Genomic DNA, 20419 nt, shown 5'->3' with positions numbered 1-20419 from the left:
TACATAGTATGTTCTTGTTGTCTCTTGTTAAACTCTTCTATTTGGAAGCATGGGTCTTTCCATTTTTAGGTAGTTTCTGTATTTTTTCCCCTAAAAAGTCCTTTTTCCTGTTTCTTTCTGTAGCCCCAATTCCAAAAATTGGGTATCACATCTCCTAAATTCATCCTCTCATTTTCTCATAATTTCTTTTATCTTTCCTATTTCTTTTCATATTGCTTTATTTTCTACTCCATTCCTCCAATTGAATATCTCAAAATGAGTTTGAATTTTTAATTTGTTTTACTATATTTGTAATAATCTAGGGCAGTTTTCCATCCTTTAAATTATACACACTTCGGCCATTGTTTTTTTTTTTTTTCAATAAGGGTAAAATGGCTTTTCTTCTCTCTCTAAAAATGTTATAGTTTTGTTTGTTTTAATTTTCTTCTTTTTTGCCTAGTGTCTCAGTTTTCTGTAAATACTGTTTATAAAGATTTGTTCTCTCTCGTTTGGAGTCTTTCTGCCAAATGTGGGGTGATCATATTTAACGGAGAGGAACTAAGAAGGCTGACTGGAAACTGACCATACAAGGATGGGCCATGATGACTGGAGCTCTATGACAGGGTTGCAGGATGGCAACTAGGCTTTCGCTAGGGGACCCTCAAGGAGCTTGGTATCCTTAAGGCAGGAGCTCCTGAGATTCTTTAACTCCTGAAAACAAACCTCGGAAATTGTTTGTTTGTAAAGCTGAGTGAGGAGTTAGAATAATAATCTGGATCACTGAGTTGGGAGAGAGACTCTCAGTGCCAGCTAATCGTGTTTCCAGAGCCCACCTTAGTATCAGATTCTCAGATGCTTTTTAAACCCAGAGCATCTCAGTATTTCTGCTAGTCCAATTTTTTTTTCATAATTATGTCCCCTCACTTGTGTTTTGGCTGTAGCCTTTCTGCTAATTTAGTCAATGTATCATTTTTTTTCATCTTCTCACTCTTTTTTGTGGGTTAAAACGTTTGTTTTATTTATTTTTTTAATTCTCTGTTTTCTTGAGGTCTTGGGAGGCAGAGGGAAGACGTTAAGAGTTAAATCCAAATGTTTAGTCAGATACATCATTATGAAAAACTTTATACTAATAAATTGGACAATTTAAATGAAATGGATAAATTTCTAAAAAAATACTAGTTGGAAAAACTGAGCAAATCATAAATTTCAATTCTAAATAATCCTACAATTTCTTAAATAACTGAATAAAATAGTTTTAAAAATCATCCCACAAAAGCATACTTGAAATATATGGCCTTCTATTAAAGTTCTCCAAATTTTCAATAAAGTATTCATTCTAATACTACATAAATTTGCACAAAAACACAGAGGGAGGAACACATATCAATTAATTATATGGAGCTAGCATAATCCTGTTTGAGTTAATTACTCTCAGAATGTTACAGGTAGAATTTTTATTGACCTATCATTAAATTTACTGATCTTTTCTTCTCTTGTGTTTGATCTGATAATCTCATCCATTAATTGTTTTATTAACATAGCCATAATTTTCTGTAATCTTAAATTTATAAACAGTCAAATTACATACATATGATTGAAGAGATTTGGGATATTGTGCTTGGTTCCTAGCTCCTTCCTTTTTTCCAGTAATATGTGAGATTTCTTGGTGAAATATTCACACGGTAGGGAGACATCAGTTTATGAATCATTTCTGATTTACAACTCAGTTGTAAAATGCATAGCTTACATTCTATTTTCCAAGAAATGACGCCGTGCGAGTCCCTAGAGTTTAGATTTGTTTACTATAAGCAATCCAAAGCCAGAGATATTTTGCTAAAAGATTCTTTAGATAAATACTGTCCTCTGACAAATATTTTTTGTTTGTTTACTAGGAGATGTAGTCATGTTTACAAAAAGATTGGATCAGGTCTTCTATGTTCTTTTATTACCACTATTAATGACCAATAATGGGTTTTCAGCCCAGTTTAATTAACTCCTTTTTCCCTACAATTCTGAGATTTACCATTTTTTTGTTTGGTTTTTCCTACAATTTCAAAATCTCTCATCCCCTAATTCCTTATCTAATTATCTATTTTATTCATCTTTTCCTGTTGATTTTTCAGAAAGTTTAATATAATCATTTTAAAGTCCTTGTCTGAGAATTCTAGGTCTGGGCCTTAAAATTTTAGTTTTCCTCTTGAATATAGGTCACATTCTCTTGAATATAGGTCACTTCTTTCTTCTGCTCTTTTGCAATCTCTGCTTTTATTTTTGTTATAGGACAGTGTTCTTTTTATCGTTCTACCATCCTTTCTTACAATTATTAATTACAGTTTAGTCACCATTTGATTATTTTAAAAAATGAATTGGCCTGGGAGCTGTCTCTTCTTCTTCTTGTGATGCTGTATTTCTCAGTTCATGTTTAAAATGAGAGTGTTGGGCTTTGAGGTCTTCTTCAAATTCAATATCATATGCATACAGGAACTTATTTTGTGGCAGATGTTGTCAAATTTATCTTTTCAAGTAATTTCACCACAGTCCTTAATAATTCATTCTGAATTCAAGTTTGTAAGAGTTTATTTAATATTTTATCTCTTTTTTTTTAAAGGATCTGAAGGTGAAAAGTGCCAAGGGGTTATTGATGCCTATTTCTTTCTGGCTGCAGACTGCACTGAAGATGCAACCTATGTGAACGATCCTGAAGATAATAATTCTTCATGTTGGTTCCCACATGAAGGCACAAAAGAGGTAAGGTAATTTTATGTAGTTGCTTTTCATTTTTCTCTTTAGCTTGTAATTGTCTGATTTTTAGAAAGTTAGAAATGTTTAGGTTACAGATTCTTCAATATTCAAAATATATAGTTTGCATAGTTTAAATATAACTTCGTAAACAAATTCTCAACAGTCTACTTGGAAATTTATATTTACGTCATACATTTATAATATGGGAAAGTAAAAATTTTGAAGAATCATTTTGTTCCTAGTCTTCTTGTTTTTTATTAATGTGATAATTTGCAGGCTGACTAAAGCCTCTCAGATACAGTTGTGATTATGCCACTTTTTTTGCTTACGGATCATAATGAAATGCATTTGTCTTTTGGATATGTTTAAATCTCTGAGAGATTTCTAATCTCTTACACGAGCAAGCTACTTAAAAAATAAAATAAATAAAAATAAATGAAAATAATTTCTAATCTCTAGGCAGTTCCATCACTAAAAATTGTGAGGCCTATGGCAAGAATAAAAGAGAGGCCCTCCTTTTATCCCCTCACCACTGTCTTATACAAATTAAGATTATATTTTTTAATATGTAACAATAATTAAGAAAAATTTAAGAATCTTCATTTTAAACAACTTAGGAATAGGAACTTTTTGTTAAAATGATTCAAGAATTTTCCCAAAAGAGAATTAACAAAGTATTTGTAACCTATCTTGTCTTGATACATCCTAATTTGGTCATTTTAAGAAAGCCATGTTTTAATTCTGCATATTGTATACATTTCAGTAAAGACTCATAAGCCCTTTTCTTTATTAATGTATCAATTTATATTGAGTCAACCTTGTAAAAACTGATACAAGTCACTATTTCCTTCGAATTCATCTAGAGGCATTACAACTACAGGCAAAAAGACTTCAAATACCACAGAACATCTAAAAGTATGCCCTAAAATATATTTTGATATATGTTTACAAGTCATAAATATATGAAGTAAGCTTAATACGTTCTTACATATATATATATTTAGCCAATCACATATACATCACTATACACATAGATGATTACATTACAGCTTTATCTTTAAGACTTTTAGCTTTATCAGTATATTAAAAATAGTTACATATTATAATACACTTAATAATTCAGTAACTGTAAACCTTTGTTAGGAACAAGCAAATCATATTTGTTGTTTTGTTTATGTATTTCTAGTTCTCAGTATCCTTTTATAATATAAATCACCAACTTTAATTAAATTAGACAATTTCTTTAGACTCAAGAAAATACACAAATATAGCAATCTAAGATCATTTTGGCTATTTTATTACTTTATGATTACACATTTTATATAACTTTAACAACTTTTATCATAGGCAAAATAAATATAAATACACATCCTTCAACTGTATTTGCACACCTTATTTCCATTCTATAAGGACAGAGGTAATTTAAATCTATATTTAGAGACTATATTTTTATAATTTTCTTAATTAGGAATTGTTCAGGCAACCAAAATAATTTGATTAATTTGATTAATTGTTCAGGCATCCAAAATAATTTGATTAATTTGATTAAATATCTGTGTAAGTTCTTAATGTTGACTAAATATTTAGAAATTGCAAACTTACACAATCATTTTAAGTTCTTATGATTTGCAGTATCATCAATGAAACATTCTAATACATCAGTGTAGTAGAATTAGTAAGAATTCACAAGATTCAACCCTTTTAAATTATATCTGTTATTTAAAATTTCGATTATATCCATTTTAGATTGTGTAATCAGACAATTTGAGGACATAATTATAGAGTATTTCTCTTAAAGTTAAATTAAATCAGGCTAATTTTTCTGAAGTGTCATTTATTTAAAAATTACATGAGTCCTTTTTAAATAAATAAACCTCTTTAGAATAAATAAATACATATGTACTAATATAAATAAGCAAACCTCAGTATTTATGTATTTTGAAAAATCAGAACTTTAGGATTAAGCCAAAGCTCTGTGGAGCCCAATTTTTTTCTCAACTAAAAGACTAACAATATTACCCATACACATGAATGCTTTTCCTGATTTGTTAAAATTTGGGAAGAGAAATCATGTAAATAAAGCACAGTTAATCGTTTCCTTTCATTGTAAAATGTAGACTATCTGAAAAATCATCCTAGAATGGCAATATAGAATGTTATAAAAATATTTATGATCAATTAATTTCTATTTTTTCTAAGCAAAACAGAAAAGGAGAAAAAGTGAAAAATGAATAAATGAAGTTTATCTAGATTCTGGTAGATGTAAAATTATGATTGCAAAGTTTGATTATCTCCCTTCTGCACAGCATTGGAGATGCTTAAATGAAGAAAAACCTATTTTCAAACACACAAGAACAAATTATTATAGACAGTTTAAACAACTCACATACTTGACAATTCCACAGAGCCATATAATTAAAAATCTAGTGCTTCTTAATCCCAGAAGCATGAAAATGAAAGAGGAGGTTTTGTATAATACACAGTAATCTCTCTATTAGATATACAGGACAGAGAATCTCCTCATGAGGATTTTTCCCTTTTTGTTCTATTAGATCTGTCAAATAAATAATCTTGTTCATGTCAAAATTTCCCCAGGGTGGTCACTGCAATTTCACATTGTCCTTTGAGAAATTATGCCAATTAGAGAGATATGTATATGGCTTACAATATGAGGGGAGGAATGTGTGGTGTCCAGGTATAAAAGACTGAGAAGAACCCGTGAAAACTTATGTCAGCAAGCATTTGTACAATATCATGTCTCCAGAAAATTCAAAAGATCAATCGATTTCAAATCAACTAAGACTGTTTAGAAGATTTTTTAAAAGGTGACAATAAAAATGTTGCCCAAAGGAACACCAGAGTGATGTGATCATCTGAACTCATCGCTTATTTAGAACACTTGAATGATGTACTTATAGAACCCACACTTTCCTCTCCCAGCTGAGCTTCCTCTTATAGACTCACCTGAAAAAGTGATGAAGACGGAGAGTTTTCCTATTTATATATATTCGAATTTTTTTTATTCTTAAGAAACAACAGAAACATGACGTTTGTGAAGTTGATGAAAAATATTGGAGTTTAGACTTGATACTGTACCTATGTCACTTTCACAGTTGGAGAGAATATCCAGTGGTCTCAGCGTAGTGCACTGGTTGCTATCCAGCCTTGAGAGTGAGGGCATTTTAATGAGATTTTGTGAAACTTTGGATTTATTCACTTTTTACCCTCCAAAAGACCACCAGACTATTCTGCTGATGGAGAAAAACTAATTATTTTAGACTTCTTTCAATAAGGGAAAACAACACCTTAGTAGAGTCTTGGTAGTGCATCAGATGGGAGAAGTTGTGGAAAGTTATTTATTTGGTGTAGAGCCTTGAGTCAGTTGTAGAGGGTATTTAGTGGGGATTGGTTAGAGTTTATGAAGGAAAGCTTCAAATTGGTGGCACAATATACTGAGAATCTTTAAAGTGAGTCTTGATGTGCAAACTGTTAGTTTTTGTAAATAACTTATTTTAGTTGGTTCACAGTCTTATGTTCCAGAAGCAAGTATTTCATAGAGTAAATAGTAAGTTAGTCTTGCTTTTTCTCAGTATTTTGAAACATATGATGGGAAATTAGGTTTATTTTAGTTTTCATCATCAAAGACAGAAATTCCAAGAGTGTTGTTTTAATTTTTTTTGTATTAAAATGTGTTCCTTCTCTGAGTGAGGTCCTTTTAAATGCAAATGCTTCTGGAGTGGAAACACATAATTACAAATAAGTTTACCTTATTTTCTACACCCCTGCTACAAAAATGTTATGAAATTATATATTATTATGAGTTACTGGGACGGGAAGGTGAATTTCAAACAAAGTAGAAGAGTCCATGGAGCACTAAAATTTGGGATGTGAAAGGTTTTTACCAAGTTTATTTTATTTCAGAATTTATGACTAGGTCTTAATCCAGTATAAATTTGAACTTTAATTCATCCAGATATGATTTTTAAAATCTGTTCCCTTTTAGTTAGCTAAATATAGAGCCAAAACAACCTTCCTCTTTCCCTCACCTTGAGTAAACTTCAGACAGGTTTCTTATTGCCTACAGGCCCCTGCACTCTTTTTTTCTTATAGGATGTACTTTAAAATTTTTGCAGTTGTAAATTATCTGCCTTTTTGAAATGTATGTAAATCTTCTTCCAACCTCTTGCCAGTTTAAGGATGCATGGGATGTCTTTATCAAGGACCTTGGAACCATGTCTCTGAAATGTAAACATCAAAGAAAATAGTACTCTTACTTCCCTGTGTACTCTACAGAAGGCCTACTCACAAGGCAAAATCTTTGCAAACTCAATAATAACTCAATCTGCTTGACACATTTCATTGATCAAACTCTTCTCCAGTGACATCAAGTATAACAGTCTTCCCTCTTAACTGCAGGGATACTTTCCAAGACCCCAGTGTATGCCTGAAACTGTGAATAGTACCAAACCCTGTATTTACTGTATTTTTTTCTATACATACATACCTATGATGAAGTTTAATTTATAAATCAGGCACAAAAAGAGATTAACAACAATTACTAATAAAAATAGAACAATTATAACAGTATACTATAATAAAAGTTATGTGACTATGGTCTCTCTTTTTCAAGATGTCTTACTAAACCATACTAACATATTTTTGAACCGTGGTAACTGAAAGCATGGAAAGTGAAACCAACAATAAGGGAGGACTGCTGTCATTTTTTATTAGTTCAAGTTCGCAATTAAAATCTCTCCTGCTTCCTATTTTTGGAGAATTGAGTTTAGTTTCTCTCCCTTATTTCAATAGTCTTTAATAAAATTTAATTACCTATCTAACTTTGGTGCAATTTTTACCTTGACAGATATTATTTTAAGGATCCAGCTTTCTACCTTTCATGATTAAGAAAAGTCACTTTCACCTCTGAAGTCACTTTATTTATCTATTTAATAACAAGAGTCAAAATGGCAAAATAAAGGGCATATATTAGATCTTACAGAATTTTTTCCCACGGAGTCCTTTGCCAAGTGACCTTATGTACTAATATAATGTGGATATGACAAAATTATTTCTAGAAAATTACACGATATTCCCTGAAATGATAGCTGGCATTATTTAACTAGAGTTGTTTATTTACCTATGCAGAACATTTTCTGTAAGTATGTTATAAATATCCTTCAGGAAGGTTAATTTCTCTACAGATGAAGTGACTTTGGGGTAATAATATTGTGTTATGTATATACATTACTAGTAATGAATTATCAAAAAGGGAATTTCCAGCCGTTTGTTTTACTTCTGTTTCCTTTGGGAAGAAAAGATCTTCCACTGCCCAAAATCATGATTTTATTGCATTCCTTCATCAAGTAAACATTTTAAAATATCTAGAATAAAACTTCTAATTTAATTTGTGTGTATTTTGTAATATTGAGGTTTTTGTGCAATCAAAGTTTAATAATTAATTATATATTTTATGTACATAATATATATACAGTTGACCTGTGAAATACAGGAGTTAGGGTTGCCGACCCCTATTCAGTCCAAAGTTTGTTAACACGTTTGATGTAATGTTTTGATAGAATGTTTAATAGAATTTTTTGTATAAAAATTTTAAAGATTAATGGACTCCTTTAAGCAGATCTTTGATTCTCTGTATACACAAAGTTGAGAAATCTTTCCTCTGCTTTACAAGGCAGATTCAAGTTTCTATATGTCTACCGATATAATTTACTCTCTTGCTAATTTTTCTGAGAGACTTCTTATCTGTAAATTTTATAGAAAACCAAAATTCTAGTAGATGTCTAGACTACCTGAACAGATGAGAAATCATGTTGAAATCCAAAATTATTTTTTAGTCCTAGATATAGTACATAACTGCAGCATAAAATAATTCACCATCTTTTCCATTTAATAAAAGTATCTCAACCAGAGCATTAGATATAATTTAGGTGTTCATATCACATCCCTTAGACAAAATGTTATGTGGTTTTTGAGGTATAGCCAAGAGAAAAACTCATTATTCAACTTTAGTTCTTTCAGATTTTCTTAAATCCCAGTAATAATTATTTTGAAAATAAAAGGGAAAGCACATAGTTATATGAAGTAAGTCTGTCCTATTCCAAATTCTATACTAATATTCCTTGTTAAAATATTGCTCTCTTTCAAGATTTCATTATGTATTATTTTGTAATATAGATATATAATTATTAAAAATACAATGGGTAATTTGAAGTTTTGGTGTTTCATATTTTCTAATTATATATAAGGTGCAGAAATAATACATTAGGCATTTTTCCATAAAGAATATTTTAAAAATTAACAAATTTTGAATAAGGCTTATAAGCTAGAAAATATAGCTTTATAGCCAAGTCAACTTTCTAACTTTGGTAATTTTTCTGAGGTAACAAAAGAGAATATTCTCCTTTTTTAAAGAAAAGCACAGTAAGTTACAATGTTCAATATAGTCTCAAATCTCAGGAAGCTAAACTACCTGTTGATATAGAGATAGAGATAGATAGAAAAATAAAGTACTGTCATAAAATGCTAGAATTTGTTGCTTCTTATACGAGTGTTTATTAAATTTGTAAGCCAGTTATAAAAGTGCTCCTTTAATTGAAAAAAAACTTTACAACTAATATCCTCTGGATGTAGAAAATCATTACATACTCAAACAGAAATGAAAGCCTTTGTGAATTACAAACACATAGACATACAGACACAGAGAAAACTTATAGCTTCAATTGTAATATTTTAGACTTGGGGCAAGTGTAATTAACACTTTATTATCTGTTCATGTCAAAGAACTATTCTACTTCCTAGTAGATTTGACTTTCTTACTTGTTTTGAGCTCTATGTAAAAAGTGAAAAGACAGATTCTCATTTGATTCTAATTCAACAGAGAGTGAATCTCTATGAAACATTCATCTATTTAGATATCAATAAAGGATCAGACCATGAAACCAAATTCCTAATCTTTGTTGCTACAGATGGAAAATAACTTGTTGGCTATGAACCAAAACCAAAAAGAAAATGTGAAAATATGCAGAGAAATGATTTTAAAGATAGTAAAATTCTATTGTCATTTGAATTTACTTGTAGAAATTAGGAATATATGTATATGTAAATATATAAATATATACCTGCGTTTAAGCACTCCATAAGAAGTGCATTTCTCTTCTGACAGTTTACCTAACCATCAGGTGAATCCACTGGGCATATCTGTGGAAGATTTTTAAAGCTGTTAAAAATATAAATATAATTTTCAATAAAACATAGCATCATAACTTTATGAAAATATTAAACAAATATGTGTGAAAGATATTATTTAATTTACTTTTAATAAGGAATCCAGTAAAGCTTTACTATCAGTTCAAAGGAGAAAACAAGTAAACCACTGAAGGATAAAAGTATTTCGCAAAACCACAAATAGATTTTCCATGGATCTGTCTATCAATACAATGCTATTTCCATCACATCAGTTAGTATTTAAATAATGTCTATAAAAATTGGGTTAAAATAAAATGGAATTTTAAAAAATTGTGTAATAAATGTACATATATTCAATACATATATACATACATATATTTACACATACATATATATTTCTGTCACAATTTGAGTATAAACAATTTGACTATTAAAAATGATTTTGACATAAATCAAAACTGATTTTTTTAACCTTCGCTAAAGAAACATATTATTTCAACAAATAAATGAAAGCTTGAAATTCAAACTTTGAAATGATTGTGTCATCCAAAAGACTACCAAAAAGACTAAACAGTAGAAAGAAGAGTTTATTTGTGATATCAGTTTGCTAACTGGGTGTATTAGTCAATTCTCACACTGCTATAAAGAACTACCTGAGACTCGGTGATTTATAAAGAAAAGAGGTTTAATTGTCACACAGTTCCACAGGCTCTACAGGAGGCATGGCTGGGAGGCCTGAGGAAACTTACAATCATGGCAGAAAGTGAAGGGGAAGCAAGCATGGTCTTCACATGGCAGCAGGAGAGAGAGTAAAGGGAGAGGTGTTATATACTTTTACACAACCAGATCTCAGGAGAACTCACTCAGTATCAGGAGAACAGCAAGGGGGAAACTGCCCCCATGATTTAATCATCTCCCATCAGGCCCCACCTCCAACAGTCAGAATCGCAATTCAACATGAGATTTGGCTGAGGAAACAGAGCAAAATAATATAACTGGGAAAACTTCATCTCTGATGTGGACCCAGGGTGCTCTCCTAGAAGTGGTAAAGGGCAAGGTGATTTTTGTGCCTCATAAGGTCTGTGTTCAAAATAGAGTCAGACATATTCAGCAAGTTTGTGGGGAAAGCAATACATATTTATGGGGGACAGGCAAGCACATGTTCAATGAGTAAACATGTATGTAACATACATCCCATGTTCTCTTTGAAGCAGGGTTTTAGCTTTAAAATGAGGTGGAATTTGGCAGTTCACATAAAAAAAGTGAACTATAGGACACAAAGACAGTTTATGTCCTGTCTGTATAAACTGGCTGAAACTGGTTTGAGGCCTACAATTGCTTATCAGAAAAGTGTTTTGTAAGGCGATTCTCTGTCTGATAAGGGTTATGGTGGCCTTGGTTGTAAATCAGAGTTAGAAATGAAATGACAATTTGACTGATAGCTCCTATTAGGGAGTTTAGCAAGGGTGTGGTTTTTCTTGTAGCTCTAGAAATTTAGGGAATTGCTGTGCCAGCCAAGCTTTGAACCCTTGTCCAATAGTTACCTTCTGTTTCCTTAACCCTAGGTTTCATCTTAGTAGACAGAGAGGCATCTATCGTGATCTCTCAGGTCACAATTGTAATATTGTAGTAAGTGATGGGAATTCATAACATTTTTACTTCTTTTGTTGCTATAGATTTGTGCAAATGGATGCAGTTGTTTGAGTGAAGAAGACAGTCAGGAATATCGGTATCTATGTTTTCTCAGATGGGCTGGCAACATGTATCTGGAAAATATAACTGATGATCAAGAAAATGAGTGTCAACATGAAGCTATTTGTAAAGATGAAATTAAAAGACCCAGGTATTTATGTATCATTTGCGCAGATAATATCACATATCAAAAAGTTATAATTAAATTGATAGTCATCGAACTGTTTCATGGTAACAATGTTTTTGTTGATTAAAATGATTGGAATTTCCATAACAAACACTTACATATACATATATAGTGATTATATATTATGTTACATAATACATGTTATGTATAACAATTCTAGCACAATAAAAGGAGGGAAGAAGGAATATATCTGTATAGAAATAACTTTTCTATGTCATTGTAGAATTAAGTTAGCATAAATCTGTGGTAAATTCTGCTAAGTTAAGATGTGTACGATTAGCTCCAAAGCAACTACAAAAAACAACAACAAAACAAACAAAAACTCATATGCTTTAGTAAAATTAGCATTAACAAAAGTAAAATGTTGCCCTCAGGGTCTGGCACAGTGACTTAAGCCTGTAATCTCAGTGTTTTGGGAGGCCAGGGCAAGAGAATAGCTTGAGGCCAGGAGTTTGAGACCCGCCTGGGCAACATAGTGATAATTTGTCTCTACAAAAAATTTAAAAAATCAGCCAGGTGTGGTTGTGCACACCTGTACTCCTAGCCCTAGCTACTTGGGAGGCTGAGGAAGAAGTATCACTTGAGCCCAGGAGTTAGAAGTTTCAATGAGCTATGATTGTGCCACTGCACTCCAGCCTGGGCAACAGAGTGAGACCCTATCACGAGAGAATAAATACAATAAAATAAAATATTGCCCTAGAGATTTACTTAGTATAAAAGAAACTAGTATTAGAATAATTACAATGAAAAAAAATACAGGTACAAAAGAGATATAAGACATGTGGAAAACAAAAAGTAAAATGGCAGGCATAAATTCAAATATATCAAAAATATTTAAATAAAGTGATTTCAGAAATTCAGTCAAAATTTAGAGATGTTTAGACTGGCTGTTTTCTGATTTAGTCAACTATATATGATCTATAGAAGATACACTTTATGTATACGTGTGTGTGTATATATATATATGGTTTACGGAAGACACTTTAGATTCAAAGATACAAATAAGCTGAAAGTAAAGCAATAAAAAAAAATATCATTCAAACTGCATCAAGAAGAAAACTGGAGTGCCTATACTAACATCAGGGAAAAAATAGATATTAAGAGAAAAAATGAAACACTTAGTAGAGAAAAAGAAAGATATTTTATAATTATAAAAGAGTCAAACTATCAGAAAAGGTAGTGATTACAAACATATATGTGTGTGTATATATATATGTATATACACAACTAACAACAGAGCCTCAAAATAATGAAGCTAAAAAATAATTTAAGGGAGAAATAGCCAATTCAACAATAACAATTAGAGGCTCTAATATTCTACTTTCAATAGCAGATATAACACTTGGCTATAAATCAACTAAGATATAGGAGATTCAAACAACACTATAAATCATCTAGAAATAGTAGATAGCTATAAAACACATTACCCAACAACAGCAGAATAACCTTCTTAAATGTACATGGCACACTCTCCAGGATAGATCATATCCTACGCTATGCTATAAAGCAAGCTGTAATATATTTCAAAAAATTGAAATAATAAAAAGGACATTATCTGACCAAAACTGAATGAGATTAAACATCAAAATCAATAAGTAACTTGATAAATTTACAATTACATGGAAGTTAAATAACACAATCTTTATTAAACAATGAATCAAAGTGAAATTGCAAGAGAAATTAGAAAAGACTTTGAGATTATTGAAAATGGATACCAAAACTCATGGGATGTGGGTGATGCAGTGCTGCGAATAAAATTTATAGCTGTAAATACCTCAATAGCCTAAACTTCCACAACACAATGGATAAGAGAGGAAACTAAACCTAAATAAAATAAGTAGAAAGAAGGAAATCATAAAATGTAGAGTAAAATTAATAAAATAAAATATAGATAAACAATAAAGAATATCAAAAAACAAAATTTCATTTGTTTTAAACATTAACAAATATACTAAAATCAGGAATAAGATATAAAATATTACTGAAATTACAGAAAGAAAAATAATTATAAAGAAATGCTATGAACAACTGTAAATTAAAAAAATTAGTTAACTTCGATAAAATAGAAAAATACCAACTACTGAAATTGATTCAAGAAGAAATAGGAAATCTAACCTATAACAAGTAAAAAGATTGAATCAGTAATTAAACAAACTAACAAAAATTAACACTATGAAATGCTCATGCCTAGATGACTTCACTGAGACATTGTAACAAATATTTAAAGCAAAATTAAGAGTAGTTATTCACCACCTCCTCCAAAAATAGAAGAGAACATTTCCCAACTCATTTTATGAGGCCAATATTACAACAATAGCACAACCAGACCAATCACAAGAAAACTATAGGCAAATCTATGTTTTCAATCCATCTATATAGCACTATAAACCCTCTGTATACCACTAAGCTCAATGAAAATGAGAAAATTGTATATACTCTGAATAAATGGAAATATAATGCATAGACTTAAATATTAGGCCTTAAGTTAGCTAAAATATTAATTCTTCCCAAATTAATTCACACAAGAATCCTCAACACGGTGATACCACACCAAATTCAGCAACATATAGAAAGGTTTATACAGCATGACCAGGTGAGATTTATCGTAAGAATATAAGTTTGATTTAGTGGCTTAAAATCAATTAATGTAATTTAATGTATCAATAGAATAAATAAAGAAGAAAATGCATGATAATGTAGATGGAGAAAAAAATTGTATTACAGAATCTCACAACACTTTATGAAACAAACACTCAACAAATAAAGAATAAAAGGGAACTTCCACAATCTGATAAGAGAAGTTAAAAAAAAATAAGAAGAATGAAGAAACATAACTAACATTATACTTTACGGTGAAAGGCTGAAAGACTGGAATTTTAAATCAAAACAATGAGATAACACTTTACACCCAGCAATTCTACTTCTAGTATATACTCAAAAAATTGAAAATATATGTTCTTACAAAAATTTATATGTGAATGTTTACAGTTTTGTTCGAAAGAGTCAAAAAGTTGAAACAACCCAAATGACCATCAACTGGTGAATGGATATATAAAATTTGTTATATCCATACAATGAAATGTTATTCAGCAATAGACAAAGATGAATTACTGATATGTGCTTCAATACGAATAAACATTGAAAACATTTTGATAAGGAAAAGTAGTAAGCCACAAAAGACACATAGAATAGTGCTCAACAAATACTTGTTTAATGAAACAATGATTTTCAGAAGCTTTTTTATTTATTAAGAAAATTATCCTTCGTTTTGTGATGTTATTTCCTTTTTTCTGATTTTGTGATTCTCTTTTGTTTGCCATTATTTTTTGATATCCAGAGAACCTTGGATAAATTACAAAATTTTTGTAATTTATCAACACTTTAATGAGTTCTTGATATTGTCTCATAATTAATACTAACAATGGAGCCCAACAAATGTTGCAGATACCAGTATTTTATATAAAATTAAGTTTCTCTATATCAGTTGCAATATCTAGAAATTATATGTGTGATACCACCTGTTATAATGTCAAAAGATATGCAAAATCTTTAGAATTAAAAAAAAGATGCTCTAATTCTCCATTAAAAAGACACTCTATATACCACTAAGCTCAATGAAAAAGAGAAAATTATATATACACTGAATAAATGGAAATATAATGCATGGAATTAAATATTAGGCCTTAAATTAGCTAAAATATTAATTCTTCCCAAATTAATTCACACATTTAATGCAATAGTAAAAATATTGCAAGTTATTTTAGAAACTAATGATCATGTTATATATATTTATGAATAATATTTTCTAAATTATGAAGTCATCTTTGAAAAGGAAGACTAATGGGGTGGGATCTCATGAACCATATGACATGACAGACTACATAACACATATGGGTGCCTTTAAAGGAAAAAAAATAATAATGGGTCAACAGAGAGCTCTGACAACAACCCGAGTATATACGGGAATTCAATATATGAGAAATTTGGCTATAATTTCATTTGAACATACAGGGTTCTTTAGTAAATGGTATTGAGGAAATGGCTCATAATGAGACCTTAAATGAAACTGGATTACAACCTTATACCTTATATAGAAGTAGACTCTAAATGTATATAGGGATCTAAAAGTTTAAGGTAAAATGACGATATAAATGAAAGAAATGTAGAAAAATATCTTTGTGATTTCGGGATGGAGAAATTTTTCAATGAAACTCAATTTATAAGGCAAAATAATGATAGTATTATAATGATAGACACTAATAATGTTGATGATGTTAACAGACACAAAGTTAATGAATAACGTATAAACATTTTCTTTTAAAGTGTATTTTAAATGGGTGCAGATTAAAATTCATCATATAAATGATGTATTTCAAACAGGTCTGCATATTACCACATTTTTTTGCCCTGAAATCTTCAAAAAATTTTTCTGGGAGTTTATAAAATGTTGAATGAGCCAAAGACTAAATCATACCAGCCATATTGTTACTTAAGACCAGGAAAGATTTGCTAAGTCTGGGATGTTAATTTCTTAATACCATGCCCAGACTGTGAAGTGTTCATGACTCCCACCTGTTTTTGAAGCCTCAAATTTATGTCTAAGTCACCAATCCCTACTTGCTACCAGAAATATCATAACAGAATGAAATATATTCATTCATACATTTATTATTTATTGAATCTCCTCTAACTGGAAGATATTTTTCAAAATGTTATGACAATGAGACATGATACCTGTCCCCAGGTAATGTACTATACATAGGTAAGATTGTATACTCTTCAGAACACATCTCATGGTTCTTCTGTTTCATTTAGAAAGTGAACACATTTTTAAAGTACTAAAGTAATTATTTTTTTCACTTTCTGAACATACAAGTTGCTTGATTATAGCAGTGTGTCTTCTGGCTTTCTTTCTGGAAGTTTTAAATTTAACCTGTTTCCTTTACAGGCTATTTTAGGAGATTCACATTTTCTGTGTAATGTTAAATATATCCAAAACATAATTTTCAGTTATAAGTAAGAGTTCTGTTTCAAAGTGTAGAATCTAAAAGTCCATAAGAAAATCAGGTGAAGTTTCAAAAACTATTTCTGTAGAGTCAGGAGGCTTGTAAAAATAGAGCTTTATGTGAATTTGGCACAAAAGCATAGTATAATTTGACCAGGATTTTCTTAAATTATTTCTGATCCCAAAAGTCTAATAATTATTTATTCTAAGACTATTGTAATTTCTGCCGTGATGTCTGTGATTTTATTAACAAGTTGAATAGTTGGTTTTAGGTTTATTTATTTATTTTGGCTATACTATGCAAACTTTTCTGCCTTCAAGTAAAAGTTTTATGTGGGTATATTTTTACCTTTAAAGCAAAAAAGATATTGAACTGCATATGAAAGTGTCATATTGAATGTATTTTTGGGTTGGGGCCAGTCTTGAAACCACTAGATCAAGTGTCTAAATCTTTTTGTCTAAGGCACTTACATACACTGATATATTTTCTCTCTTTATTATGCTCTAGAAAACCAAATAATCTTGGTTCTTAAATCCTTATAGTAAAATGATATAGAAATCATTCATTTAAGCAATTCTAGAGTACATATCATTGTATTACCCATACACATACCAAAATTATTATAACAAACTTCATTAAATGAAGCATTTTTGAATAATAAAGTTTCAAGTTTCATATGGGTTGAAATTTAACTCATCTATACACAATTATCTCTCACATATTTTTCCCAAATACATAAGTTATATATTTAAAATTAAAGTTTGACCATATTATAGCTTCAGGTTTTATGACTTTTCATACTTCAATTTCATATCTCAAAGAATAAAATGATTTGCGCATGTTATATAGTTTTATACTACCTAAGCCAGATTTTTATTTAAATTTATATTTAAATCATTTTTATAGGTATAACCTTTTAGCATTGCTTTTCAAATTATTTTCTAAGACTTGGAGTTTCATGCAGCCTTTTATGCAGAATCTTTAAAAGGTGACCTTTGTCTTAAGCATAGCTTGTTCAAGTTTAAAATGCATTTGTTGACCATATTAATGCAACAGTAATTGAGCATCCACAGTTTATAACTGTATTTGGGTCATAACTTTAGGATTCAGGATAATGTGTAAAGGAATACATTTTAGTTTTTCTATTCCTAGAATTTTTTTCATTAAAAACATAAATGATAAAAAACTAATAATTATAATATTTTCACATTAGATCATATTTTTAACTTATATAATTTTACCTAGTAGACTTCTGCTTTTTACTTTTTATCATATTATTCACTTGTTTCCCATTTATATTTTAAAATGTATATATTTAATACAGTTAGCAATACATTCATAAATTATTTTAGTCCAATTTGATTTCTCAAAGAAAATTTCTTTAGATTTACATATTTTCAAGATATCAATAACATTTATAGGTTACTATAATTTTCATCAAAATTGATATTTTAGCAAAATTGATGTACTCACTGAAAAGCTTTCAATCTGATAGCCATTTCTCTTAGTACTCAATATCAATGTACACATATATATTACAATTTATTTGAATTTATTAATTATGATGACAAAATGCTAGACGTACTAGTACATGGTTGGGTGAAAAGTGATGAGTGCTTTTGTAAATTGGAGAAATTTATTTCAGCTCAGTGATTTTCAGGGAGAGTATTTTGTCTTCTAGAGGCATCTTGGGAATTTCTAGAGTCATTGTCAATATTCAGAATAATTGACTGGAACAGTTTAATTTTAGGATATGGGTAGTGAATGATGAATGTTATAAATCTTTCAATGCACAGAACAGTTCAGGCAAAGCAAACGTTTTTCACAGATTGCACAATTTCTAAAAGTCACAGCATATGTTAATGTGTGTATAAAACCTATACATGAATATCTAAGCCTAGATCTGAATTTCATGTCACATATTGGCACGAAATATTTTTACACAATTTTAATAATCATTGACTATATCAGGAATAAATTTTTTATGTTAAGTCAATAAATATTATTTTTCATTCAGAAATTTCTTAGAATTTTTTAACTATATTGAAAAAAATACATCATCCTACTTGAGTGTCTAATAGGAAATGACTATTATCAGTCTTTATTTATGGCTACCAAACCCATGGTAATTCTGTGTATGAGTGCAAAGAGCTAACCACTTCAATGTATCTTCTAGTTCAGTCATTCCTTAGTATCTTTTGTATAGAAATAGTGGTCTTGTAAATTAGTGGTCTCTTATACTTTTTATATTAGAGTTAGGGAATTATCTTGGTTAATTTTTAATATTAGGTGTGTAGGTAGGATACATTATGAATTCCATTGTATGAAGTAAAGTGTGTGCTACAAAAACCAAAAATGCACTATTAACAGAAAATATTGGTCTCATTGATTTTAGTGTATCCATTTCAGGAAGTACAAAGCTAAGTAGATCATACACCTTTAAAAGTATAATGGAGGATCAAAAGCAGACAAATATTTCAAAATTATAAGAAATAAATAACATCACAAACCACAAAATAAATAAATAAAACACAATTCACATTTCAAAATAGAAAACAAAAATATTATAAACACATAAAAGACATATTGGTTATTAACATCTATTAAATTACCTCAAAAATCAAAGTAAGAGCAATTCTGGGTTAAGAGGTTCATTATAACACTTTGACTTAGAAGGATCAAAAATACACAACAGAAAAACTTACTGGAGAGATCTTAATGAGAACAAGGCTGGAACTACAGACTTGATATATCAAGGTGGAATTTAGGATAGAAAGTGTTAAACCAGATAAAAAGTAGTTTTTATTTAGCTTTATGTTGACGTAATAAAGCATTTTGCATTACAATCAATAATGCCTGCTATTAATTTAGGCTCCTGAAAGTATTTAAGTATATAAACAAGTCAAAAAATGAGGAAGTATAAATTGGATAGGAAGAAACACAATTATTGTGGTTTATAGATATGATTATGAATATAGTAAAACAAAAGAATTGATTTAAAAAACTTATTAGAAATAAAATAATTTTATTTTGTGGTCTACTGACAAATCTTTGTAAGAAATGTATAGATTTCCAATAAGAGATAAATGTCGTTTAGAAAATAAAATGAAGACTAATATTTTATTTACAATAGTAACCCAAAAGATAAAACACCAAGGAATAAACTGTTATAAATGCATAACAAAAGAAAATCTTAAAATTATAATGAATGATTTATGAAAGATTATTAAATGCTTTCAATTGCATAGCATGTTCGTGGGTAGAAAGGCTCAATGTTTTAGATATGGTAACTCTAAATTCATATATAAATTCTATATGGTCTCATATAAAACAAAAATAAATTTTTTGTTTTACTGTGTATATAAAAAGGATAAAAGTTGAAAGAAAGAAAAACTATAGGAGTATGAGAAAAGATATTAAAACAAGGTATTAAAATATGTTCTGGGGTGTTAAATCAAACATTCTACTGAGGGGGACACTGACTCATATATATGAGTCATATGCATATGTATATCTTATATATAAATATATGTACTTATCTATATGAATTTATTTTAATATACATAGCATTTCTAATCAATGGTAGAAAAAAATTACACCATTTAAAAAT

General features: G+C 29.7%; 1 protein-coding gene across 15 annotated transcripts in view; it reads left to right on the top strand.

Moving 5' to 3' along the window:
• The window catches only part of LOC129144272 (protein eyes shut homolog), a 773546-nt gene that overhangs the window by 444313 nt on the left and 308814 nt on the right, over window positions 1-20419 (top strand). For 9 of the 15 annotated variants that reach the window (XM_054685945.2, XM_054685950.2, XM_054685947.2 and 6 more), the window contains 2 exons: window positions 2588-2727; window positions 11601-11990. In XM_054685945.2, the coding sequence (XP_054541920.1) occupies window positions 2588-2727; window positions 11601-11870 (410 nt within the window). In that variant the 3' untranslated portion in view covers window positions 11871-11990. Of the gene's footprint in view, window positions 1-2587; window positions 2728-11600; window positions 11991-20419 lie in introns of those variants that run through there. The other 6 variants (XM_063813144.1, XM_063813143.1, XM_063813142.1 and 3 more) reach the window with 2 other exon arrangements.

This window comes from Pan troglodytes, chromosome 5, assembly GCF_028858775.2.
Source record: "Pan troglodytes isolate AG18354 chromosome 5, NHGRI_mPanTro3-v2.0_pri, whole genome shotgun sequence".
In the NCBI taxonomy this organism is placed as follows: domain Eukaryota; kingdom Metazoa; phylum Chordata; class Mammalia; order Primates; family Hominidae; genus Pan; species Pan troglodytes.
Note: the sequence above shows the minus strand (reverse complement) of the source record. Positions and strands in the feature narration are given on the sequence as shown.